Source organism: Sapajus apella, unplaced genomic scaffold (assembly GCF_009761245.1).
Source record: "Sapajus apella isolate SASKATOON/1434 unplaced genomic scaffold, GSC_monkey_1.0 scaffold69, whole genome shotgun sequence".
Classification (NCBI taxonomy): domain Eukaryota; kingdom Metazoa; phylum Chordata; class Mammalia; order Primates; family Cebidae; genus Sapajus; species Sapajus apella.
The window spans coordinates 11,331,806-11,355,007 of NW_022437009.1; the positions used below are offsets into that span (position 1 = coordinate 11,331,806).

A 23,202-nucleotide genomic window follows, 5' to 3' on the forward strand; every position below is an offset into this window, starting at 1 on the left:
GGGTGATAAGAGAAGATACTACTAGCAGCATCACCTGGGCAAGTCACTTCACTGTGCCTCAATTTACCTGAAAAGCAGTAAGAATAAGAACTCCAAGCTAGGCCGGGCGCGGTGGCTCACCTGTAACCCCAGCACTTCGGGAGGCCCAGGTGGGCAGATCCCCTGAGGTCAGGAATTTGAGACCAGCCTGGTCAACATGGTGAGACCCCGTCTCTACCAAAAAATACAAAAATTAGCTGGGTGTGGTTGTGTGCATCTGTAATCCTAGCTACTCAGGAGGCTGAGGCAGGAGAATCACTTGCACCTGGGAGGCGGAGGTTGCAGTTTGCTGAGAGTGTCCCATTGCACCCCGGCCTGACGACAGAGTGAGACTCCATCTCAAAAGAAAAAACAAACAACAAAAAAGAATGCCAATCTCATAGGTTTGTTATAAGGACTGAGCTAATATACATAAACCCCTTAGAATAGTGCCTGGCACATAGCACTCAATAAATATTGGTCCTTGTCATTTACAATATTGTCCTGATTATCAGGGTAAGGCATCACTGATATTGCAAACAAACAAAACCAAAAAACATCTTCCAAATGTATGGCTTTTACCAGACACACTGAGCAAAGGAGGATTTCCTAACTTGAGTCTAGATACCTAATGTTACTAAGCTGGAATGGCTGCAGACTTGAGATGGCATCCCATCAAAGAGCTTGAGTTCTAACTCACAAGGACTTCTGGTGGCTAACCAGCCTTCAGAGGAATGACTCTCTAAGGGTGAAATTGTGGGCATGGAGCAGGAGAAAGAACAAGACTTCCATCACTCATTTAGCTGTATGATCTTTGGCGCATAAATTCATTGATTCATTCTTTTTTAAATTTAAAATATATCAGGCAACAGTTATGTGCTACATACTGGGAGTCAAATAGATAATCATTTATTAGGAGAAGTAACATGCATTCAATTCACAGTAATATGTTGCAGTGCCGATAGGGTGCTGGGGGGTCCATAAAGGAGGGAGAGAGAGGATCAACTCAGCTTATGAGAATTGGAGAAGTCTTCACAGACAAGGAAAATTGGGGCTGGTAGAGTTTTCTTGGTGTGTAGGGGGGGTGTGGAATTCTGGTCAAACAGAAGAGCACTGCAGCAGCTCACGAACATAATATAGCATAGGAGGCGTGTGCAGCAGGAGCAAGCATGTGTGAATGATGCCAGAAGCCTAGACTAGAGAGTAGAGTCCTCTCGGGACAGATGTTGTGGAATGAGCCTAAAATTTCTCTGTTCAGGCCAGGGACGGTGGCTCATGCCTGTAATACCAGCTCTTTGGGAGGCCGGGGTGAAAGGATTGTTGGAGCTCAGGAGTTTGAGACCAGTCTGGACAACATAGCAAGACCTTGCCTCTACAAAAAGTTTTTAAAAATTAGCCTATAGTCTAATAGTTGCATGACTATAGTCTCAGCTACTTGGGAGGCTGAGGCAGGAGGATCGCACAAACCCAGGAGGTCAAGGCTGCAGTTAGCTGTGATTGTGCCACTGAACTCTAGCCTGGATGACAAAGCAAGACCCTGTCTCAATAAAAAAAACACACACACAAAAAAATTTCTCTGTCTAGTATGGTAGACACTTAAGTAGCTATTGAACACACGGCTAGTTTGAACTAAATGTGCTGTAAGTACAAAAGACACACCAGATTTCAAAGACAGTATGAAAAAATATAAAATATCTATTAATAATTTTTATATTGATTAGATGTTGAAATGATAATATTTTGGATATATTGGGTTAACTAAAATGTGTTATGAAATTAATTTCACCTCTTTCTTTTTACTTATTTAATATGGCTACAAGAAAATTAAATTTTTCATACGTGACTCATTAAATTTCTATTGAACAGTGCAGGTTATAAGGGACAGATTATAAGGGACTTTGAACACCACGCTCAGAGGATTGAATGTTATCCTATGGGGAAATGGAAAGATTTTGAAGATCTGGAAGCATAAAAGCAACACAATTGGACCAGTGTCCTGGAATGACAACTCTGGTAACAGTATGGAGGCTGGAGTGAGGATAGGGAGATGGGACCGGTGCAGTAGTCTACGGGAGAGGTGGTGAGGGCCTGAGGCATGGAAGTAGCTGTGGGAATGAAGAGAAGAAGGTGGATTTAGGAACCATCATGAAAGTGACCAGGACAAGAAGTTGAGGCTACTTAGATATGGAGGGTGAGGGAGATGGAAGTTGACTCCAGAGTTTTTACCTAGTGTACCTGAAACAAGGACGATGGGAGGAAGATCAGAAACAGCAGAGGATCAAGAGTTCCTTTTGGCCCTGAGGGGTTTGAAATGCATGGGCACCTCCAGCTGGAGGTATCAAATTTGAATATGGATTTAGGGGTCAGGAGAAGAGTTGTAGACAGAGATTTGGGAGCCTCCGAGCTTCAGTTTTCTCATTTACAAAGTGGAGATAATAAAAAAATCTGTTGAGCCTACAACATAGCATAATTCTAGCATTGAATGAGATATATAATATGAAACCACTCGATAAATTATAAAATACTATGCAGATATAATGCAGTATCGTTACTGAGCGGTAGACTTATCTTCCTAAGAGCTCATCCTTACTCTGGAAACCTATCCCTGTCCCTTCCCATAGGACTATGCCTTGGGCCAACTTGTCCTGTGGACCAAATAATGGAAAACCAAAGAATCAGAGCATGACAGCCAGAGACAATGAGAATACCCCCTTGGGAGGAACTGGCCTCCTTCCATCACCAAGAGCCATCTGAACCTCCTGTCACCTACATATCATTGGAATTTTAGATTCTGGCTATCAGTAAAGGTTTGTGAGCCAATATTTATTCTTTTTTTTTTCTGTGTCCACCTGCAAAATTCTAGGGCTTCATCATCTCTTTTCTTCTAGGAATATATTAAAAATATATGACTGTGCCCTGGGCAAGGTAGCAGAAGGTGCTGGAACACAGAGCAGGAGAATTGCTAATGTTTTCCTGCCAGCTCTGGTGAGATGGCAGTTGCTGATAGCCATGTTTTGTGATCACAGACTGCCCGCCCACTCATATTTCCAAGCCTGGCTTGTGATTTGTAAATTCATTTTTTTAATCCTCTAACTTTTCCTCAGTCATAATTCTCAGTCTGTGCAAATAAAAGTTCAAGTCTTCTAATTTTGCAACATCCCAGGATGTCTATATTGTCAATAAGACTACGTTAAAAATTGATCCCTAAATCTCAAAGCAGAAAATCATCTTAAATTTGCTTCACTAGTTAAGCAGCAAGTATCTATTCCTTTTTAGGAAGGGGGAGAGTGGAACAGAGAAGATAATCTCTAAATTAAATAATAATAAAGCATCACAATTCCAAAGAAGCTTGGGGTCATCCACAGCCAGAATCTGCCTGTACTGTGTAGAAATTTTATGCCCTCAGCCTGGCATGGTAGCTCACGCCTCCAGTTTTTGGTAATCCCAAAACTTTGGGAGGCCGAGGCAGGTGGATCACCTGAGGTCAGGAGTTCAAGACAAGCCTGGCCAACATGGTGAAACCCCGTCTCTACAAAATTACAAAAATTAGCCATGCATTATGGCGGGTGCCTGTATTCGAAGCTACTTGGGAGGCTGAGGAGGGAGAATTGCTTGGACCTGGGAAGTGGAGGTTGCAGTGAGCCGAGATTCTGCCATTACACTCCAGCCTGGGTGACAGAGCGAGATGCTATCTCAAAAAAAAAAAAAAAAAAAAAAAAAAAATTCATGCCCTCTGTGTTCTTCCTACATAGCAAATAAGTTTGATTGCTTTGATTCTTAATTCACAGATCTGAATTCAGGGTTACTTTTCGATAAACTGTGATAACTTGCTTTACCTGAATATATTTTTTTTGGACAGAAAGTAAGCTTCAATCCTGTTTCAGCAACTGGTGAGACCATCACAGTGTATACATCCCCACAGGGTATCTCAGCGACATCACAGAAACTGAGGCCAGCACTTGGGGTGCAGGTGAAAATGCCTTTGGAGCCATAGAGGTCAGTGCTGTAATTGGCAGAGCCCCTGGAGGCTTGCCAGTAGATTCGGATGCCGTTAGGGCCCAACCTATATAATTTCACCCCCAAAGGGCAGCAGGCACCTAGGCAATAAAAATAAACAAACACAAAATCACTTGTTTTATTCCACCATCATCCAAATATGGCCTTAATCACTGCAGGAAAAAAATATAAGTGAACTATTCTAAATAACAGGATTAATTACTGGTTAGGTCAGAGCAAGATTTGAAGGGGTACTCAAGTTCTGATTATAGTGGGCCACATAATCAGAAATGCATGGGTGGCCGGGCATGATGGCTCATCCCTATAATCCCAGCACTTTGGGAGGCCAAGGCAGGAGGATCACTTAAGCCCAGGAATTTGCGACCAGCCTGGGCAATATAGGGAGACCCTGACTCTACAAAAAAAAAAAAAAAAAAAAAAAAATTAGCCTGTTGTGGTGGTGCACACCTGTGGTCCCAGCTACTTGGGAGGATGAGGCAGGAGGATGGCTTGAGCCCAGGAGTTCAAGGCTGCAGTAGCTATGATTGTTCCACAGCACTCACTCCAGCCTAGGTGACCGAGTGAGATCCTGTCTCAAGAAATAGGAAGGAAGGAAGGAAGAAAGGAAGGAAGGAAGGAAGGAAGGAGGAAGGAAGAAAAGGGAGGGAGGGAGGGAGGAAGGAAGGAAGGAAAGGGAGGGATGGAGGGAGGGAAAGGAAGAAGGAAAAGGAAGAAAGAAAGAGAAAGAAAGAAAAAAATAAAGAAAGGAAGAAAAAGAGAGAGAAAAAGAAAGAAGGAAAGAAAGAAAGAAATCCATGTGTGAAGGTGGTGTGTGGTATGAATTTTTAATATAGAACAATGGTGAGTCAGAAAGGTCCACACATTGGCAGATACATATTGTACATGACTCAAACTGTGAGTCAAAGGCACAGCATCCTTGTCAAGATCCTTCATAGTGCCCTAGTTTCATTTTATTTTTGTGGGATTAAACTTAAATATAATTAACTGCATTTAGCCCTAATTGAAAAAAACAATTTTGCTGAGCTGAGTAGCATGACACCTTGGGTGCAGCCATTTATACAACATGCCAGTGACCAAGTTTGCTGGTTCACGCTTCATCCATTGTAGTTGATTTGTATTTTTATCCTTTTCTAAATACCTTGAGCAAGCCACACATTAGGGGCCAATAAGGACACCAAATGGATTCCTTAGTAACTAAGTTAAAGATCCTGTTGTATAATTTTAAAAAGTTATTATAATCAGGCTTACTTGATTTATTACGTAAAGAATAAGCAATAGGCCGTATTCTGAGAACTGGCTCTCAAGGTGAGAACTTAGGCAGTAAATCTAATACAAGATAATGGTCAAAAGAAATACACTCCAGCTGACATATGTGTAGCATGTTCTGAATGTTTTCACATTATGACTTATTTTGATTCTCAAAATGACTTTGAAGGATACACTAGGAAAATATTACCGTTCCTGTCTTTTCAATGAGGAGACAGAATCAGGGAAGATTAGGCAACACAGCTTATAAAAATCCATGTTGGCTGGGCATGGCGGCTCACACCTGTAATCCCAGAACTTTGGGAGGCCAAGAAGGGTGGATCATGAGGTCAGGAGTTCAAGACCAGCTTGGCCAAGATGGTGAAACCCTGTCTCTACTAAAAATACAAAAAAATTAGCCAGGCACAGTGGCAGGTGCCTGTAATCCCAGCTACTCGGGAGGCTGAGGCAGGAGAATTGCTTAAACCCAGAGGGTGAAGGTTGCAGTGAGCCAAGATCACATCACTGCTCTCCAGCCTGGGTGACAAAGTGAGACTGCGTCTCAAAACGAACAAACAAACAAAAACCAAAAAAACCATGAAGCCCTGTCTAATTTTGACTCCCGTTAAGACTCTACTACCTCTGGGATGCCAAAATTATATTCCAGCGCTTGCATCTCATGTCCCAGGCAGGCGTAACTGATCATTGTACTTTCTCCTTAAGCCTGAGAAGCATCCTCACAAGTTTTTTCAAAACCATGCTATAAGTAGCCGCTTCAGTGGATTAGAATCATGCAAGAGAAATCTCATTTGGTAACCTTGCACTGCTTTTACCTTCCCCTGCTATTCCCTAATGGTTTTGGTCTTTGTGAAGAACAAGGTACAATACTGTCAGTAGACAGATGTCTTTGATCTCTTTGCCTGTTGAAATAAGACACCATTGAAGGAGCTGAAGAAGCTTAGAAAAGAGAGGTAGTAGCATAATAATAATGAGAAGAAAAAAATGCAAACCAAATAAAATGTGTGCTCTAATGCTTTCAGTAAACTCTGCCAGGCTGAGTTACTTTGTGTTGCGGGTAGCTGTGTCATCTAAAGATACATGGTCCCTTCAGAAAAGGCAAACATGAACATTGTTACTAGGAGAGTTAATTCACCAACTACCATCAGAAGCCTCTGAAGCTTTGAGGTTCTAAGTCAAAGGGAAAACTATAACCATTTTAGAAGGTAATCTGAGTTTATAAGTTAAACTAGGTAGAGATGCAGCATCTTTTTAGATGAAGAGGAAAGGCTTATGCCTGGATTTACAATAGTCAAGTCCCTACTGATACTCTAGAGCTAGAATTCACTTACTAGAGAAATAACTTTGGGAGGAGCAATCCGCAGCCAACCCGGTGGTGCTAATTGCTTTTAATGTCACCGTGTAATTGATGCCACATGTGATGCATCCCAGGAGGCAGTGGTTTTGATGAGTGTGACACTTAGACTGTCCAGTGTGTGACTCCAGAACTGCAACATGGGTTTGAGCCACTGTCCCAATAGTCCAGCTCACGTTGATTACTGACTGGGTGATCTGAGTCACTGTCAGACCGGTTGGACAGCACGGTGCTGAAATGGGATAAAAGAAAAAGAACTGGAGATTTATTTCCATCGAAGATTATCTGTGAGAAATGACAAGGAATGGTATTTTGCCTGTGTTTTACTCAATATCCTACATTCCCCAAACTTTCTATTTCCTTTTGTTCATTTCCTCTGATGCGTCATGTGATATTCACTGTATAGCGCGGGTGATTTCCTCATGAATTCACTGCACCAACTGGCTGTTGAAAGTTTCCACCATTTCTTTTTTCAGAATAAGAAAGAAATCCTTTGTTGTCCCCATCTTCACCAACTCTGATTGCAAATTTCAAAGCAACGGTTGCATTCACTTCTCCCAACAGAACATTTCATAGCATTAGCAATTAAGTATAATTTGCCTTTCTTGTAAATTTCATAGTACATCACCAATATAAAAGCTTGATTTCTTAGCTGCCCACAATACCACAGCCATCTTGATTTTTCAGGGACCCATTACCCAGAATATAGGATACCTAACCTCTTCATGTATGCAGTATTTTGTATGGTCTCTATCCTACTGCTGCTTTCTTTGTTTAGGTATTTCAACTTTTACAGTCCAAAATACTATATATCACTATAAGAAAAAAAATGATGTCCAAAGGCTTGAAGTGATTTGCCACATTTCATTCACACACAATGCTATGATGTAATAATCGTTTTCTTTTATGGAGCTCTTGCTATGCATCAGACACTATGCTGAGTGCAAAGCAGCATTAGTCAATTTAATACTCATAACCACCCTATGAGGCCATTATCTTCCCTTTACCTATCAGGAAACTGAAAGTCAGAAAGCATTTTTTAAAGAGAAAAATTTGAAAGGGCTGAGCCAAAGAAGTAACAACCCAACTGAGGTGGCTGCTCATTTGTTAGCTGTTTTGATAGGTTATATCATAGGGGAATATGAATCCAAATAAATGTTTTGCAGAATGAGTAAGTATTCCTTCTCTGATGCCAGCGAATGGATGTACTAGTCTTGAGGATATTTTTACAGAACCTGTAAAATATTGAAAATTTTATTTTCTATGACTGGGACTCTGACATGTCTCTGAGTTTAATGTATTTCTAGTGCAGTGAGGGTAGATTAAATAAGAAAGTTCACATCTTGAAACACTTCCTAAGGACCCCACCAAAGTCAACATTCAGGCTGGTGGTTGCTACATACCAGTTTCCAGGGGCACACTGTAGCTGGGCAGGCTCCGTCCTGCCTGTGTTTCAGCCACAGCAGTGACAGAGAACACTGAGCCGCAGGGCAAGCCCCCCATGGTGCAGGACTCTCCCACGCTGCTGCACTGATACAGTCCTTTCTCCCCCTGGGCAGTCACCGTGTAAGTAGCAACATCATTAGTGGATCGCCAGTGTACGTTAATCATGGAGAATGCATCCCTTGAAACATTTTTTATTTCAGGACTGCAAGGAGCTAAGAGATTTTAGAGTATTAATTGAAACAGCATGAGTCAAAAATATCACACGTGCCATGTGGTCTAAAGTTGATTTACCCCCCAATGAGATCATCAGAGTTTTCAACCACACCATGTATGCAGGCCAAAATCATAGTGCCTGTGTGTGGAAAACTGTTGACGTGAACACAGGGCATTGGGTTCATGCAGTATTGAACTAGCTGGAAAATGTTTAAGAGCATTGTGAACTCCAAAAGCGAAAGTAAATAAGGTACACATCTAAAAACCTTCATGGTGTGAGTACAGGCAGGCTCCTTAAAGATAGGAGGAACTGAATGGCTGAGGTAATCATTGGCAAAACCTTCCACTCGCCCCACCGTCTCCCCTTTTGTTTTCATGTTTTTCCACTTTCCTCTTCTGCCTTCTCCTCTGCCTCTCCTTCATACAACAGGGGGTCTATTGGTCCCCACAAATATTGATTAATGGCATTTAACTTTTTTATTGGTCTCCCTGAATGCCCATCCTGAGGCTCACAGCTGGGTGAATCATTCAGACACCAGTGAGTGGGATGAGAGCTGTGCCGTACCTGTGGTTATGAACTGAGGAGTACATGACATATTGCTGCCTCGGACTTCACTGAAGGAATACACAGTGATGTTGTACTTGGTGTCACACTCTAGAGCTGAAAGGGTGCATGCAGGAGCAGTGTCATTGCACTCAACCACGTTGTACCCATCTACAGCCTTGGTTTCATAGAGTTCGGCACCACGAACAGGAGACCAGACAATCTCAACTCTGTCACTGGACACCAACACCGCGTTAATGTCACTAGGGCAACAGGGAGCTGAAAGCAGGAGCAGAGGGAAAATGGTGGTCCCATCAAGAGCAATGCAGCCAGGGGGACACTGAGTCCTGACCTCCCATGCCTGCAGCCTCTGCCACTGTCCTCCCTAATGACTACAGTGACACCCTATGGGTCTGTCCAGGTCCACTCTTGGCCTATTTGCCGATGTATACAGGGTAAATCCTCAGCATGACATTCAAGGCCATCATAGGCTGTAAGGTTCAGCTGTGCTCCCGTGACTTTCTGCCCCACCAGACTCCTCAATTCCCCACGCCACGTGCACCCTCATTCTCTATGCAGAGAAGATTGTTGGAAAGACTTTCCCCTCTTTTGCCTGGCAAAATCTTATGTAGTCTAACTTCTCACATTCTGTCAGCCTTTCTAGACACTAAATCAAATAAAGCTAGGGGGTGGGGATTATAGCTATATAGGTAACTTTTTCTTGTTTATTTTTAAAGAGACAGGGTCTTGCTCTGTCACTCAGGATGGAGTGCAGTGGTGTGATTTCAGCTCACAGCAACCTCCGCTTCCCAGGGTTCAAGTGATTTGCATGCCTTGGCCTCCCACATAGCTGGAATTACAGGTGCATGCCACCACACCTGGCTAATTTTTGTATTTTTTGCAGAGACAGAATTTCTCCTTGTTGCCCAGGCTGGTCTCAACTCCTGACCTCAAGTGATCTGCCTGCCTTGACTTCCCAAAGTGTTGGGATTACAGGCATGAGCCACTGTGCCTGCCATATATAGGTGGGTCTTAAGAGACTCTAAAGAACCCCATTGGCAAATGTCTGATTCAGCTTGGAGTTTCACTGGGATGCTCTTGCCTCACATACATTCCCATTCATTCTTCAAGATCCAGTTCAAGGCCACTCTGGAGGGCCCTCCTGTGTTAGGACCTTGTCAATAGCCTCTTATTCCAAATTCTGAAAAAGCCAATGATTTAGATCCCCTGTCCTGGCAAAATTTACTGTCATTCAGCTAGACTTTTATATAATTATGTTTGAGTATTCTTCTTTGTAATGCAGTTATTCAACTTTAAATCACTCCACCCATTCTTCAAAACCTGAGCATCTCCCATATGCTGATCACACTATTATAAGCATTGATAAATAAAATAAGACATAATTCCTGCCTTGTACAAGATGCAAACCTAGGCTGGGTATGGTGGCTCACGCCTGTGGTTCCAGCACTTTGGGAGACCAAGGCGGGCAGATGACAAGGTCAGGAGATCGAGACTATCCTGGCTAACAAAGTGAAACCCCATCTCTACTAAAAATACAAAAAATTAGTCAGGTATGGTGACACATGCCTGTAGTCACAGCTACTTGGGAGGCTGAGGCAGGAGAATTGCTTGAACCTGGGAGGCAGAGGTTGCACTGAGGCAGGAGAATTGCTTGAACCCAGGAGGCAGAGGTTGCAGTGAGCCAAGATAGCACCACGGCACTCCAGCCTGGGTGACAGAGTGGGACGCTCTCAAAAAAAAAAAGCAAGCCTAGTGGAGGAGAATAATAGCAACAGCAATAAAAATATTTGCATCACGCTTTATCACATACAAGACCTTTTCACATTCATGTTCTCATGATTTGTCCCATTTTGCAGTGGAGAATACTAAGGAACTAGCAAGGTGGATGGATATCATTGTCCCCACTGAAGGAATGAATTAGTGGTCAAGTTAGGGTGTAAACCCAGGTGTCCTATTCCAAAGCCCTCCATATCATGTAGCATCGTGGCCATTGTACGTCTGTCTTGGTCTCAGGGAAAAAGTGACCTCCTGAAACAGAGGCGCTGCCTCCTCTTTGGCAGCAGCACATGTTAGAACACTCACTGAATACATCTTTGTGGGTTTTTTCAGAGCAAGATTGAACAACTACATTTCTTCTCCTCTTTTCACTCCTAAACCTTGCATTCTTGTTATGCTTGGGTCCACAAAGCCAAAATTCCCTACTCTGGAAAGAATGTGAGATAAGAGATTACTTTCTGTACTTGGCCCTAGAATGGCTCCCAGGTGGTAGGTCAGTTGCTGCAATAGGTGATCCATTCTGCTGCTGAAGTTAGTGATCTCAGAACTCCCTTGACAAGCATCAAATGGGACTTACCTGTGGTATAATTGAATATGTCACCCAAAGGACTTTGCCCCGCCTTATTATAGGCAAAAACACTAATAAAATAAGTGAAGCCACACTCAGATAAGAAATTGCACTGAGTGAGAGATGTGTTGCAGTGGACTTCCAAGCCATCATCACTCTTCACAAAGGCCACATAGTAGTCACCCAGATCTACATTGGACCAAGTCACAGACAGGTGGCCAGGGGGATCTTCTTGGATCATCACTCTTCCAGGTGCACAAGCAACTAGGAAATGATCAATAATAAGCAATCATGAGACTGCTTCAGGAGATTTTCTTTGCATCTTTGCAATTATCCAAGATTTCAATACAACCCAAATCAGCAACTCTGAGCTCTGTGACAGATTGAATGTGGTGCGCAAAATGCAAAACTGGAAGCATAGAACATTTTCTTTATAGGAACAAAAGCTATGTTACAGGCCCCAAACCACTACAACAAATTTTAGTGACCGGTCACATTCTCTTGTTAAATGAAATATGGTTTGAAATAATGGGCCATCAGAGATTCATATTCATCTTAAGGCATGAATATTTTCATTGTTAGATTATTTGTTGAAATATTTGACTCATCCAGAGATGAAGCTAGTCTGGCTTGAGTAGAATAATGAATATCCCATACGTTATCTGTTTTAGAGATTAAAATATAGACATCATTTATTGTGTTTATATTAAAATTTTTTCTAATTCTTCCAGCAACTATTATCATCTTACAATTGAGGAAACTGAGGCTTGTAGAGGTTGGTAAGTTGTCCAAGATCACATAAGTAGAAAGGAATGGAACGAGGTCTTTCTGGGGGTTTATATGTAAAGTCTCCATGGCATGGAAAGTTCTTTTTTAAAAAACCTATTTTAAAAAATTATTTATTTATTTATTTTGAGACAGAGTCTCACTCAGTTGCCCAGGCTGGAGTGTAGTGGCATGATATCAGCTCACTGCAACTTCCACCTCTGGGCTGAGGTGATTCTCCTGCCTCAGCCTTCTGAGTAGCTGGGACTATGGGTGTGCACCACCATGCCTAACTAATTTTTGTACTTTTAGTAGAGACAGGGTTTCACCATGTTGGCCAGGCTGGTCTCGAACTCCTGACCTCAAGTGATCCTCCCACCTTGTCCTCCCAAAGTGCTGGGATTACAGGAGTGAGTCAATGTGCCCAGCCTAAATTTTTTTAAATTAATTAATTATTATCTTTTTTTAAATTGAGACAAGGTCTTGCTCTGTCACCCAGGCTGGAGTGCAGTGGTGCAATCTCGGCTCATTGCAACCTCCGCCTCCCAGGCTAAGGTGATCCTCCCACCTCAGCCTCCTGAGTGGCTAGGACTACAGGTGCATGCCACCATACCTGGCAAATTTTTGTATTTTTTTGTAGAGATGGGGTCTAGCCATGTTGCCCAGGATGGTCTCGAACTCCCAGACTCAAGCAATCCACCTGCTTCAGCCTTCCAAAGTGTTGGGATTACAGGCATGAGCCACTGTGTGCAACCTGGAAAGTTCTAACTGCAGCCTGTCATACACTGAATGACAATAGATTCTCATGCCCATTAAATCCTCCAGGGAGCATCTTAAGCATAGAGTTAACATACTAGATGCTGTGAAGAAGGAACAAATCAAATAGTGTGTATAATCAGTGCAAATCCAGGAGATGTCCTAAAATTTATCTCACAAAATAAATGCTAAACAGGCATGGATTAATTTGGTTAATATTGACTGTTTCTCTGTGTTAAGGCAATACCTCATTTATCCACATAATGCCTCATTTATTGATAGAACAAAATCTTCTGAAAGAATGAATTCAAATAAAGTTGGTTCATTCAAGTGCTAAGCTTCAAAAATTTTAGTCTTCTCTAGTGGAAATCTTCCCAAAATATATTACACATTTCTAGGTCCCAGGAAACACATAGTACTTTGTAAACATAGTTCTTTTATTGATAAGTCAAGGTCATCCCCATGCACATGACTGTGTTATACACAAACCGCATTAGAACCTCCTGGACCCACAAGTGTGAAGCACTATTTCAATGGCACTTAACCCCAACTGCATAGTAGAATCAACTGGGGAGCTTTTACAAACTATTCATATCCAGATTCTATTCCCAGCAACTCCAATTGGTCTTATGTGGGACCTGGGTATTGGGATTTTATAAAAGCTCCCCAGATGCTCTTAATGTGCATCCAAGATTAAAAAACACTGCATGGCTCTCCAATACATTAAATGCCTAACTGCCTAACTCAGAACTGTATGCTTTTGAAAGTGTTTTTTTTCTCTCTTCCCCTACTCTCAGCTATGCTGTCCTCATAATCACTTCTAATGTACCATTCACATTAAATTATAGCTATCCAAAGAGAAGCCAAATCATTAAGTTTGTTCTCATTGACCTTAATCTAACGTAACTATAAGAAAGTTCGGGCCTGAGAGAATAGCTGTATTTTTTTTTTCCTGTGGAATGGAGTGCATGAGGTTAGTGACAGCTCCTTTTCTCCTGCCGAGAAGCTTTTTAAACTTAGAATGACATAACTGACTGTTGGATAAAGCAGACATTATTGTAATTGCCGACATGTTCTTTGGCTTTAAGCATTGAAATTAGGCAAACTTGAGCAGCTTGAATCCCATCTCTACTGCTTATTATCAGTGTGCCCTTGGGAAAATTATGTAACTTCTCTGAGCTTCAATTTTCTTGTCTAAAAAAGAAGATAATAGAATCTACCTCACTAAGTAAGATTTAACTGAAATAATATACTTACAGTGCCAGAGACACAGTAGGTCTTTATTAAGTGCTAGTTTCATAAAGTGTTAGTTTCCATCCTCAAAACTCATAGATACTTCTAAATAGAGGAGTCAACCTCCACATGTGTATGTTGTTATCTCTCTGATAAGAATGAAAACGGGGCCAGGTGAGGTGGCTCACGCCTGTAATCCCAGCACTTTGGGAGGCCGAGGCGGGCGCAGTATGAGGTCAAGAGATCAAGACGATCCTGGCCAATATGGTGAAACCCCGACTCTACTAAAAATATAAAAATTAGCTGGGTGTTGTGGCGTGCTTCTGTAGCCCCAGCTACTCGGGAGGCTGAGGCAGGAGAATTGCTTGAACCCGGGATGGGGAAGTTGCAGTGAGCCAAGATTGCGCCACTGCACTCCAGCAAAAAAAAAAAAAAAAAAAAGAAAATGGAAAAATATCTAAACACATATTGAGAACTAGAAATATCCTATCTTTATCTGAAAAAAATGGTGACTCCCACCAAACTTAGGTCACGAGACATGATGTAAAGAAGAGGCAGTTATCTGTATGAACAGTCAGAGCTGTGTATAACTCAAACCAGATCTTAGAATTTTCACAGCTTTACAAAGGAAAAAGAAAAAACTATTAATGAAAGATCTGGAATAGAAACCCAGGCCTTCTAATTTTCCAAAAAGTGCTTGTTGCAATGACAATATCTTGCTTCACTATCAATATTATTGAAACTCAGGAGAACGCCCAACTCAATGCTTTCATTTAGACCAAGCTTTCATTTTCATTTTTTCCAGAGTGTTCAGGGACATTGTCAGTGAATGGCTCCCTTACAGCAGTCACTGCTGCAAGCCCTACAGCAATCTCATTCCTGCTTACATACCAGTTTTCAGGGTCACTGCTGAAGATGATTTGCTAGATCCAGCATCATTACTTGCTAAAACTGAAATCAGGTATTCAGTTCCACACTGGAGGGAAGAGATGGTGCAGGAGCTCAAAGTTGTACTGCAGGTCAGCTCTGAAGAGTCACTCAAAGCCATCACAGTATAATTGAAAGCTCCTTCTGCTGGTGCCCATGAAAAAGATGCCTTCAGAGCCCCACTATCGAAAGAGACTTGAATGTTGGCAGGGGCCTGAGGACCTAAATTTTTGAGAAACAATTAAGATGTTGTAGTAACCTTACAAATGAAGTAAGAGTTGGCATTACAATGTTGCAGAAACTGGAGAATAAGGTACCCAAGAGTTGGATAATTACAAGTGTTTGAAGCATAAAATTGGGATTTAGGATGATGCCTGGGAACTGGTAATACATCTGCTACTACACAAACTTATAGTAAGTTGTGTGACCTTGACCATATTATTAACTCTTTTTGTTATTATTTTTTTCTCATATGTAAATAGATCTAATAAGATCAATGCCTAACACCTATAGGTGCTAAAAAGCATATTTTGAATGAATTAATACACTATTTAATAGACAGTTAAAATAATTAAATGAGGCTGGGCAAGGTGGCTCACGTGCATAATCCCAGCTCTTTGGGATGCTGAGGTGGGTGGATCACAAGGTCAGGAGTTCGAGACCAGCCTGGCCAATATGGTGAAACCCTGTCTCTACTAAAAATACAAAAATTAATTGGGCGTCCTGGCGTGCGCCTGTAATCCCAGTTACTTGAGAGGCTGAGGCAGGAGAATTGCTTGCACCTGGAGCAAAGGTTGCAATGAGCTGAGATCATGCCACTGCACTCCAGCCTGGGTGACAGAGGGAAAGTCCGTCTCTAAATCAATCAATCAATCAATCAATAAGTAAACAAAACAAAGCAAACCTCACCGTATAATAGCTACATACCAGCTACCAGGAGATGTTAAAAAAAAAAAAGAAAGAAAAAAATAATTAAATGAAATTATAAATGGGAAGGACTAAAAGGGCCACGTGGGCATGTTATTATCAAGTGATATGTCAAATATTTTCCATCCATCATCAAAAGGAAGGAAGGAAGGTATCAAGTGTGACGCTCACATATTAAGGCAGTCTTTTAGTGTCTCCTAAACACTTAACCCTACATTCTTGAAAATATGCCTTCCTTTCTTAAGAGCTACCACATTAAAAAAGCATAAGGAGGCGTCCTGGCCTGGGGAGAGGAGAAATTGGCCTCGGTTCCTTGGAATCTGTGCTGTAATAATGCCCACCCAGCAGCCCTTAGGAAACTGCTTAGACAGTCTGTGAGCAGAGACCAGCATCCTCTGGACATGTCTGGGATAAACAGGGAAGGCCTGTTTGAGGACATGAGGACCTAACTCATTCTCTGTAAGCCAGGAACCTGCCATGTGTTTCCTGTGGGCCTCTCTGACAGGCCCCTTCCCGCTACATTGTCAGCTTGTCTGCAAAGGCAGGATTGCTTCAGGGAAGTGCTGGGCCCAAGGCTGGTAGGGATAACCTGCAGTGTTTTAGGGCAACTTGCTTTTCCCACAGGGGGCATGGAAGAACTAGGAAAAATAGGTAGAGTAGTGAGAGGTTGTTAGGGTTTGACTTGGGTTCCCTCCAAATTCATATGTTGAAGTTCTTACCCCCAGTACCCTCAGAAAGTGGCCTTATTTGGAAATAGGATCATAGCAGATGTAATCAGTTAAGATGAGGTCATTAGGGTGGGACCTAATCCAATATGGCTGATTTCCTTATAAAAAGAAGAAATTTGGACACAGATAAACACATATAGGGGAAATTCCATGTGAATGTGAGCATAACCATCTACAAGCCAAGGAGAGAGGCCTGAAACAGATTCTTCCTTATATCCCTCAGAAGGAACCAACCTAGCCAACACCTTGATTTCAGACCTCATGGCCTCCAGAACCATGAAACTAAACCTTTCTATTGTTCAAGCCAGCCAGTTTGTGGTTCCCGCAGCCCTAGGAAACTAATCCAGAGGTGAAATCTAAACTCTGTAAAGCTTTGTAGAACATGGGGAAACCTATGAAGGGGAAGTCTTTCAGAAACAAGTTATTATGTGGGATGCTCTCTCAGTCCCCCAGCCTGATGAAGATGCTCCCTCCTGTGCCTTGCTGTGTCTGCAGCCTTCTGGCCAAGCACTGGTCAGGTGGAACTGGAAACGCTGACTCACTGCTGGTCTCTCCTTTGACATAATTCAATCTTTGAATGGAGGGATCATGCTGTATTTGCTTTTGTATTCCCATCAGCTAACCTATGCCCAGCATACAGTGGGCCCTCAACAAATGTGGAAAGAAAAAAGTAGTGTGAAAGGGAAGGGAAAGGGAAGGACGGGAAGGGAAGATAAGGGAAGAAAGAGAGCAAGCAGCTTAGGAAAAGGTCAAGGGAGACTGACTTGTCGCAGACATCCTGACTCATCACAGACATCCTGACTCACCAAGTCTATCATGAATCACCTCAGGGCTATGATTATACTACCTCCCTAGGGAAATAGTATAATAGGCAAACCCCTTTCTTCTCCCTACATTCTACCTTGACCCATAGACTATGGGACTTCCATACCTCTCCAATCGTAGGGAACGTTGGAGAGAACATTTCTGGTTTCTTTCCATCCTTTCCTGAGTCCTCCCCAAGTGGTGAAACAGCTAATCTGGTTGGTGAGAGTCTCCTATCTATTAAGGTTACATTGCCAGTGGATGGCTCACTCTGCCTCAAGAAAAGAAAAAACACCTGTCTTTCTCTCTCTCTCTCATTCTCCTGGCTCACTCCAGCAGCTCAATTTGGACCTCCAGTTGTAATGCTGCAGGGTCCTCTGCTTGGGGGACCCCTGGGTGGGACAGTGAGAGAATGCACACCAAGCTCCAGCTTTTCCCCACAGCTGGAGGAGCAGTAGTGGGAAGCCCTGTGCTGGCTTCAGACCCAAGCTAAGACCTTTGGGAAACAGATCTGAATAACACTAATTCACTGCAGCATCAAGCACTGTGCCTGCAGAAACCTTGCTTTGCTTGCTGCTGTATCTGTAGAACAATCCCAGCTCAAAGTTGGCACATACTCACTCAATATCTGCTGAATAAATGAATTCCTATTTGATCCAATTCTTATACTGACTTATATTGGCCTGAGCTCAGAAAGGGACAAGGGGTGATGGGCAAACCTAACAAGAATTATCTGCTTCTGTGTGATGTCAAATGTGAATGCTGAAATTGAGTTGGATATTCGAGGGTGGTGCCATGCTGTGTGCATTCTGAGTAGCATTTCTTTATCCATGCAGGAAGTGTTTAAACTACCAAGGAGAAATAGACAAGGCACTATAAATAACTTCATAATAAATTTAAATAGCTGCTGCCAGCTGCTCTGTACTTGTCATGTAACACTGCTCTTGATGGCTGCAACGCACAGCCCCCCTCATTAATCAAAAGTAAGATTGAGGCTAAGCTGAGAAGTTCTTACTTGTTCTCTGATTGCAGGTGGAGTCGTCCCCAGGGATTCCGTTGGCATTCCATGCATAGGCCTTTACGGTGTAGAGAGTCCCGGCTTCTAAACTGGTGAATGTCAAGGAGGTGTTTGTAGTATTCTCTTTCCATATACTCCCTAAGCCATTGGCTTGCATAATAGACACAGAGAATCCAATTGCCATGTATACAGCTTCCCACTGCACAAGAATGGAGTCTGAACTTGGAGAGCTTACTTCTAGAATTGGTGCAGCCAACACTAAAAACAAAACAAAACAACAAAAAAAAAACACATGCATTTGTGTTACCAAAGTCCAATAGAGGATAATTTAAATTTAGAAGTAAGTGAATTGCGGTTGGCTATCCATATTATACAATAATTATTTGCTTTATAAGAGGATTCACAACAGAGTTTCATTAAATAATTGCTATTTAAGTGTATACAAATCATAAATGACTTGGCAGAGGAATGGGAAACAGAGAAACTCTAAATATCTTTTAACTGGAAGTTGGTCAGAAATTAGATAAAACAATCCTATAATCATAATATAAATCAATGGGGAAATGACGGGTCACACTATTTTAATGTACACATAACTTGTCAGAAATACGCTTAGGTACAATTTTATCAAATCAATTTCAGTAATGCTGATGACAAACTATAAATGCTTTTATTTATTTTGTTAACCTATATGCCATATGGTCAGAGTGCAGCAAAATCCCTTCTACGTGTTCTTCATTTGGCATGTTAACACCAGAAATCCCTATTTCAGAGATTTAAAAGCTGGGATGCTTTTAAAGATGCCCAGAAATGGGCTTTATTTTCCAAAGCAAAGCATCTGGCATTTAAATGCCACCTCCTCCACAGATAGCTGAATTCTCAAAAAGCATCATTTGGTAGCTTTCACTTCTGGGCCCTGAATTGTAGGCACTCATGTGACACCAAATCACATTCTGCATTTGCAGCACCAGAATAACTGATCCAAGTCACAAGCAAACACTCAACGGAGGATGAGCATCCATCCAGCCACCTGTCTTTGCCTGCTTTGGAAGTGATGCCTGGCTTCTCCCAGCAGCGCTGATGGATCTGATGGTGATTTCATACAAGGTTGCAGCCTTTAGTCCCGTCACAGTGCCTGGGGAATTGGCCACCATGGTTTCAATGACTGTGTCCCCGTCTTCAGCTGTAAGGAGATAACTGGTGGCACCCGGCACTGTAGCCCATTCTACAGTGATACTGTTGCTGATTTTTGAATATGCCTGATCAATAGTGGGTATTTCAGGAGCTGAAAGAGGTTTTAGAGTTATACATTAGCCAAGATACCTGCAAGGGTGACTTCTTTCTTCATTTTACTCTTCAAGATAAATCATTCTCATGCCTTCCTTCAGACATAGGCTTTGCCCTTATTATCCAGATCAAGGAAAAACAGACAAAAACAAAGACAAAGCTACTCTCCAGAAGAGATCTAGAAAGCTCAACCCTCTCATTCAGGGATGGGATTTCAAGGTTTTCCCCAGTTGCCTGTGGAGAAATTTGCACTTTTTGTACCTTTAAAACAGCTAAATAAGAATGGAAAGTAATTACGTAGGAAAGAACTCTGGGAAGAGAGAGAGAATAATTGAGAGGCTTTCTTCCAGAGGATTCTACTCTAGTTGGGCATTCTGTGAATTTTGCAGGCTGCTTTGCCATTGATCTCCCCTCTGGGTCCCACAATTGTCCCACGGCCTCCAGCTGGACCCATCTCCATTCCCCCGCCTCTGCCTCATGGCTGTGGTCACTCTCTCAAGTACTTTGCACGTTTTCCAGATAACATTTAATACAATGGAGGAAGGAGGGAGGATCGAGTTCTTTGTTATAATTACTCGATAGCACTTTATTTCATGTTATATTATCAGAGTGGAAGAATTCTCAGATTCTTTCACATAAAATAAAAGTAAACTTTATTCCCCATTTCTCTATCAAAATATCTGCCTCAGCACAAGAATGCGAGAGCCCAGGCTATGGTTTGCCAGGGAGATATGAATGCTTATGTCATGCACTTACACAAGGCATTCCTACACTTGGGAGTGTGGAGCAGGAGATACAGCACCGTAATCAAATAGACTACTTTACAAAATTTCACAGACGCAGAAATGTCTTGGATATAGGAGATCCAAATGGAAGAAAAGGTCAAACAAAAATAGCTGGGTTTTATTTGAAACTGGCATTTGGCCTTTCAGGTTTAATGTACTCTACTTGCTGGGTAAAATCACTATATGCCAGATTCAAAACTAGAAGGAAGACAAACAAGCAGAACTACAGGGCAGAGAGGGAGAAGGAGTAAAGACAGACAGGTGATTCTCCAGTATCAGCTCCCCTTCTCCCAGAGCCAAGTCCCCATGTGCACGATACAGACAACCTTCTCTTTTCGTACCAATAGCCCAGAGAGTTAGCTTTGGCAGCATCTCAGAAATAACCATGCTGCAAAAATGAACAAAGTCTCCTCTGTGCCCTGGCCAGACATTCCTTGAACATCACCCAGGATTATCTCTTTTGCCATTGAAAGAAAATTACGACAGTTATATACACTGAGGGAAAGTCGCAGGCCTGCTCATCATAGCCACTTGCTAGTGGAAGCCAATTCTGTAGGAAAGGGCTATGCTCCCTCTCTCCTCTGAGGAATGGAAAGCCCCAACAGGCGCTCTCTATTTCAACACAGGCACACACACCCACACCCCTCTTCTGCTCCCCCAGGTAATTATCCTGTGCTATATGCCTTCTTTCCTCTAATTTTCTGGTGTCTCTCAACTCCTTCTGTTTCCTCTGTCCCCACATTTAATCTTATCTCCTATGTTACCAGTCCTGTTCATTGGAATAAACTAACTTCCTGGGAAAATGACAACCAAACTAGCCGCAGACACAGGAGGCTGATCATGCATTCACGGAGTGGTTTGAAAGGCATCTAAAAGGTTAGCATGACACAGACTTTCCCCACACGTCTGTCATGGGGCCTGAGGGCTCCACAAAACTGGCCTCATGGAATTGATCTAGGAGAGGCACATTTGCTTGGAAGTCATCATGCAGGAAGCCAATAGAGCAGAATGAAACTCGGGGTTGTGTGGTGGGAAAACAGCAAAGGATTTGGATTCAGGAACTCTGGGTTTGAGCCCTGGCCCTGCTATTACTTTTGTGTGTGAAGGCATGCAAGTCATTGTACCTCTTCTAAACTTGTTACCTTCCTTGGCAAATACAGATAATAAATACCTACCTGTTAGGATTTACTTTGAAATGTAAAATATCTGCATTTTAGGATTGTTGTAAAGATTAAGTGAAATACTGTATGTTAGGGCACTTGGAAAATATGTACGTGTGTGTGTGTGTGTGTGCGCGCGCACGTGTGCACGCACGTTTGTGTATGAGCCAAGACAAGTAAATTTTAATGGGTTTGGAAAAGCCAGACCATATGCACTGCAATGGAGGGGTCCTGTGCAAGTGGGATTCTGAGGAGTGTGGGGCAAACACAAGCTGGAGAGACAGATTGTTTTACATCTGGTTTTAGGGCAGGCTCTGACCAGCATCAACAGTGAAAGAAGGTCAACACTTTTGTAGTATGTTGCCCTTTAAGAGATGAGAAGTTTGAGTGTAAGGCTCCATAAAGCAGCAGCATTTCCTTACTTTTTCTTACTTCTATGTTTAGCCCACTGACTGGACTCATGAAAGAGAAAACTTTATTCCCTAGATGTGCAACCAACAACTCTGATCAGTCAAAAATGAAACCCTTTGATTCTCAGCATCTGGGCATCTGTGCATTCTATCAGCTCAAAGAGATCTAAATGAGCCCACAATGCCCCAGTGACCAGACACGGATACACAGCAATACCAGAGGCCAAAGAGAATCAAAATACACACGACCAAAGTGAAACCTCCTGTACAGTGTACACATCCCACCTATTGGAAAGGCAGGACAACTCAATTAGCAGCAGCATCAGTAGCTTAGCCTGACCCACCACTTCTCTAGAATAGTGCAGATGCTATGAGGACCAAAAGGGCCTGTTCTGAGGGCTTGGTGTGTCCTGGGTATGCTGGGACCATGTAAGAAACAACAGAGTTAGATTTTGTTCACCCAAAGGCCACTTATTTAAAAAGCCACTTTGTATACGGCCAAGCAGTCCTTCCTATAATTTCCTGGCTAATCCTAAAGATCTCTCAAGAATAAGACAAGTAAATAAGAATAAAGCAAGAAATACTAATACTTTAAAGAGATGGGGTCTTGCTATGTTGCCTAGGCTGGTCTTGAAATTCTATCCTCAAGCAATCCTCCCATCTTGGCTATAATCAGGTGTGAGTCTTGGTACCTGGCCAGGAAATAGTAATTTTAAAAAACTTACTATAGCCGGGCGCGGTGGCTCACGCCTGTAATCCCAGCATTTTGGGAGGCCGAGGCGGGTGGATCACGAGGTCAAGAGATCGAGACCATCCTGGTCAACATAGTGAAACCCCGTCTCTACTAAAAATACAAAAAAATCAGCTGGGCATGGTGGCGCGTGCCTGTAATCCCAGCTACTCAGGAGGCTGAGGCAGGAGAATTGCCTGAACCCAGGAGGCGGAGGTTGCGGTGAGCCGAGATCGCGCCATTGCACTCCAGCCTGGGCAACAAGAGCGAAACTCCATCTCAAAAAACAAAACAAAACAAAACAAAACAAAAACTTACTATATATGCATGAATTTTATGAAATTTCATGGCTCAGACATGTATCTATGTCAAATTTTTAAATTGTCTTAATTTCACTTCCTTTTCTGTGGTGCAGACAAAATAATAAATAAAAATTGTTCCAATTTATGTTG

The 23,202-nt window shown here is 42.4% G+C and overlaps 1 protein-coding gene across 1 annotated transcript in view; it reads right to left on the reverse strand.

The window, feature by feature from the left end:
- Positions 1–23,202, reverse strand: part of FNDC7 (fibronectin type III domain containing 7) — a 30,196-nt gene that overhangs the window by 5,185 nt on the left and 1,809 nt on the right. Inside the window, exons 3-10 of the mRNA XM_032249913.1 lie at positions 19,409–19,663; positions 18,376–18,636; positions 14,866–15,123; positions 11,230–11,484; positions 8,877–9,134; positions 8,056–8,310; positions 6,630–6,884; positions 3,855–4,115 (exon numbers count right to left, since the gene is read on the reverse strand). Of these exons, the coding sequence (XP_032105804.1) occupies positions 3,855–4,115; positions 6,630–6,884; positions 8,056–8,310; positions 8,877–9,134; positions 11,230–11,484; positions 14,866–15,123; positions 18,376–18,636; positions 19,409–19,663 (2,058 nt within the window). The remainder of the gene's footprint in view (positions 1–3,854; positions 4,116–6,629; positions 6,885–8,055; positions 8,311–8,876; positions 9,135–11,229; positions 11,485–14,865; positions 15,124–18,375; positions 18,637–19,408; positions 19,664–23,202) is intronic.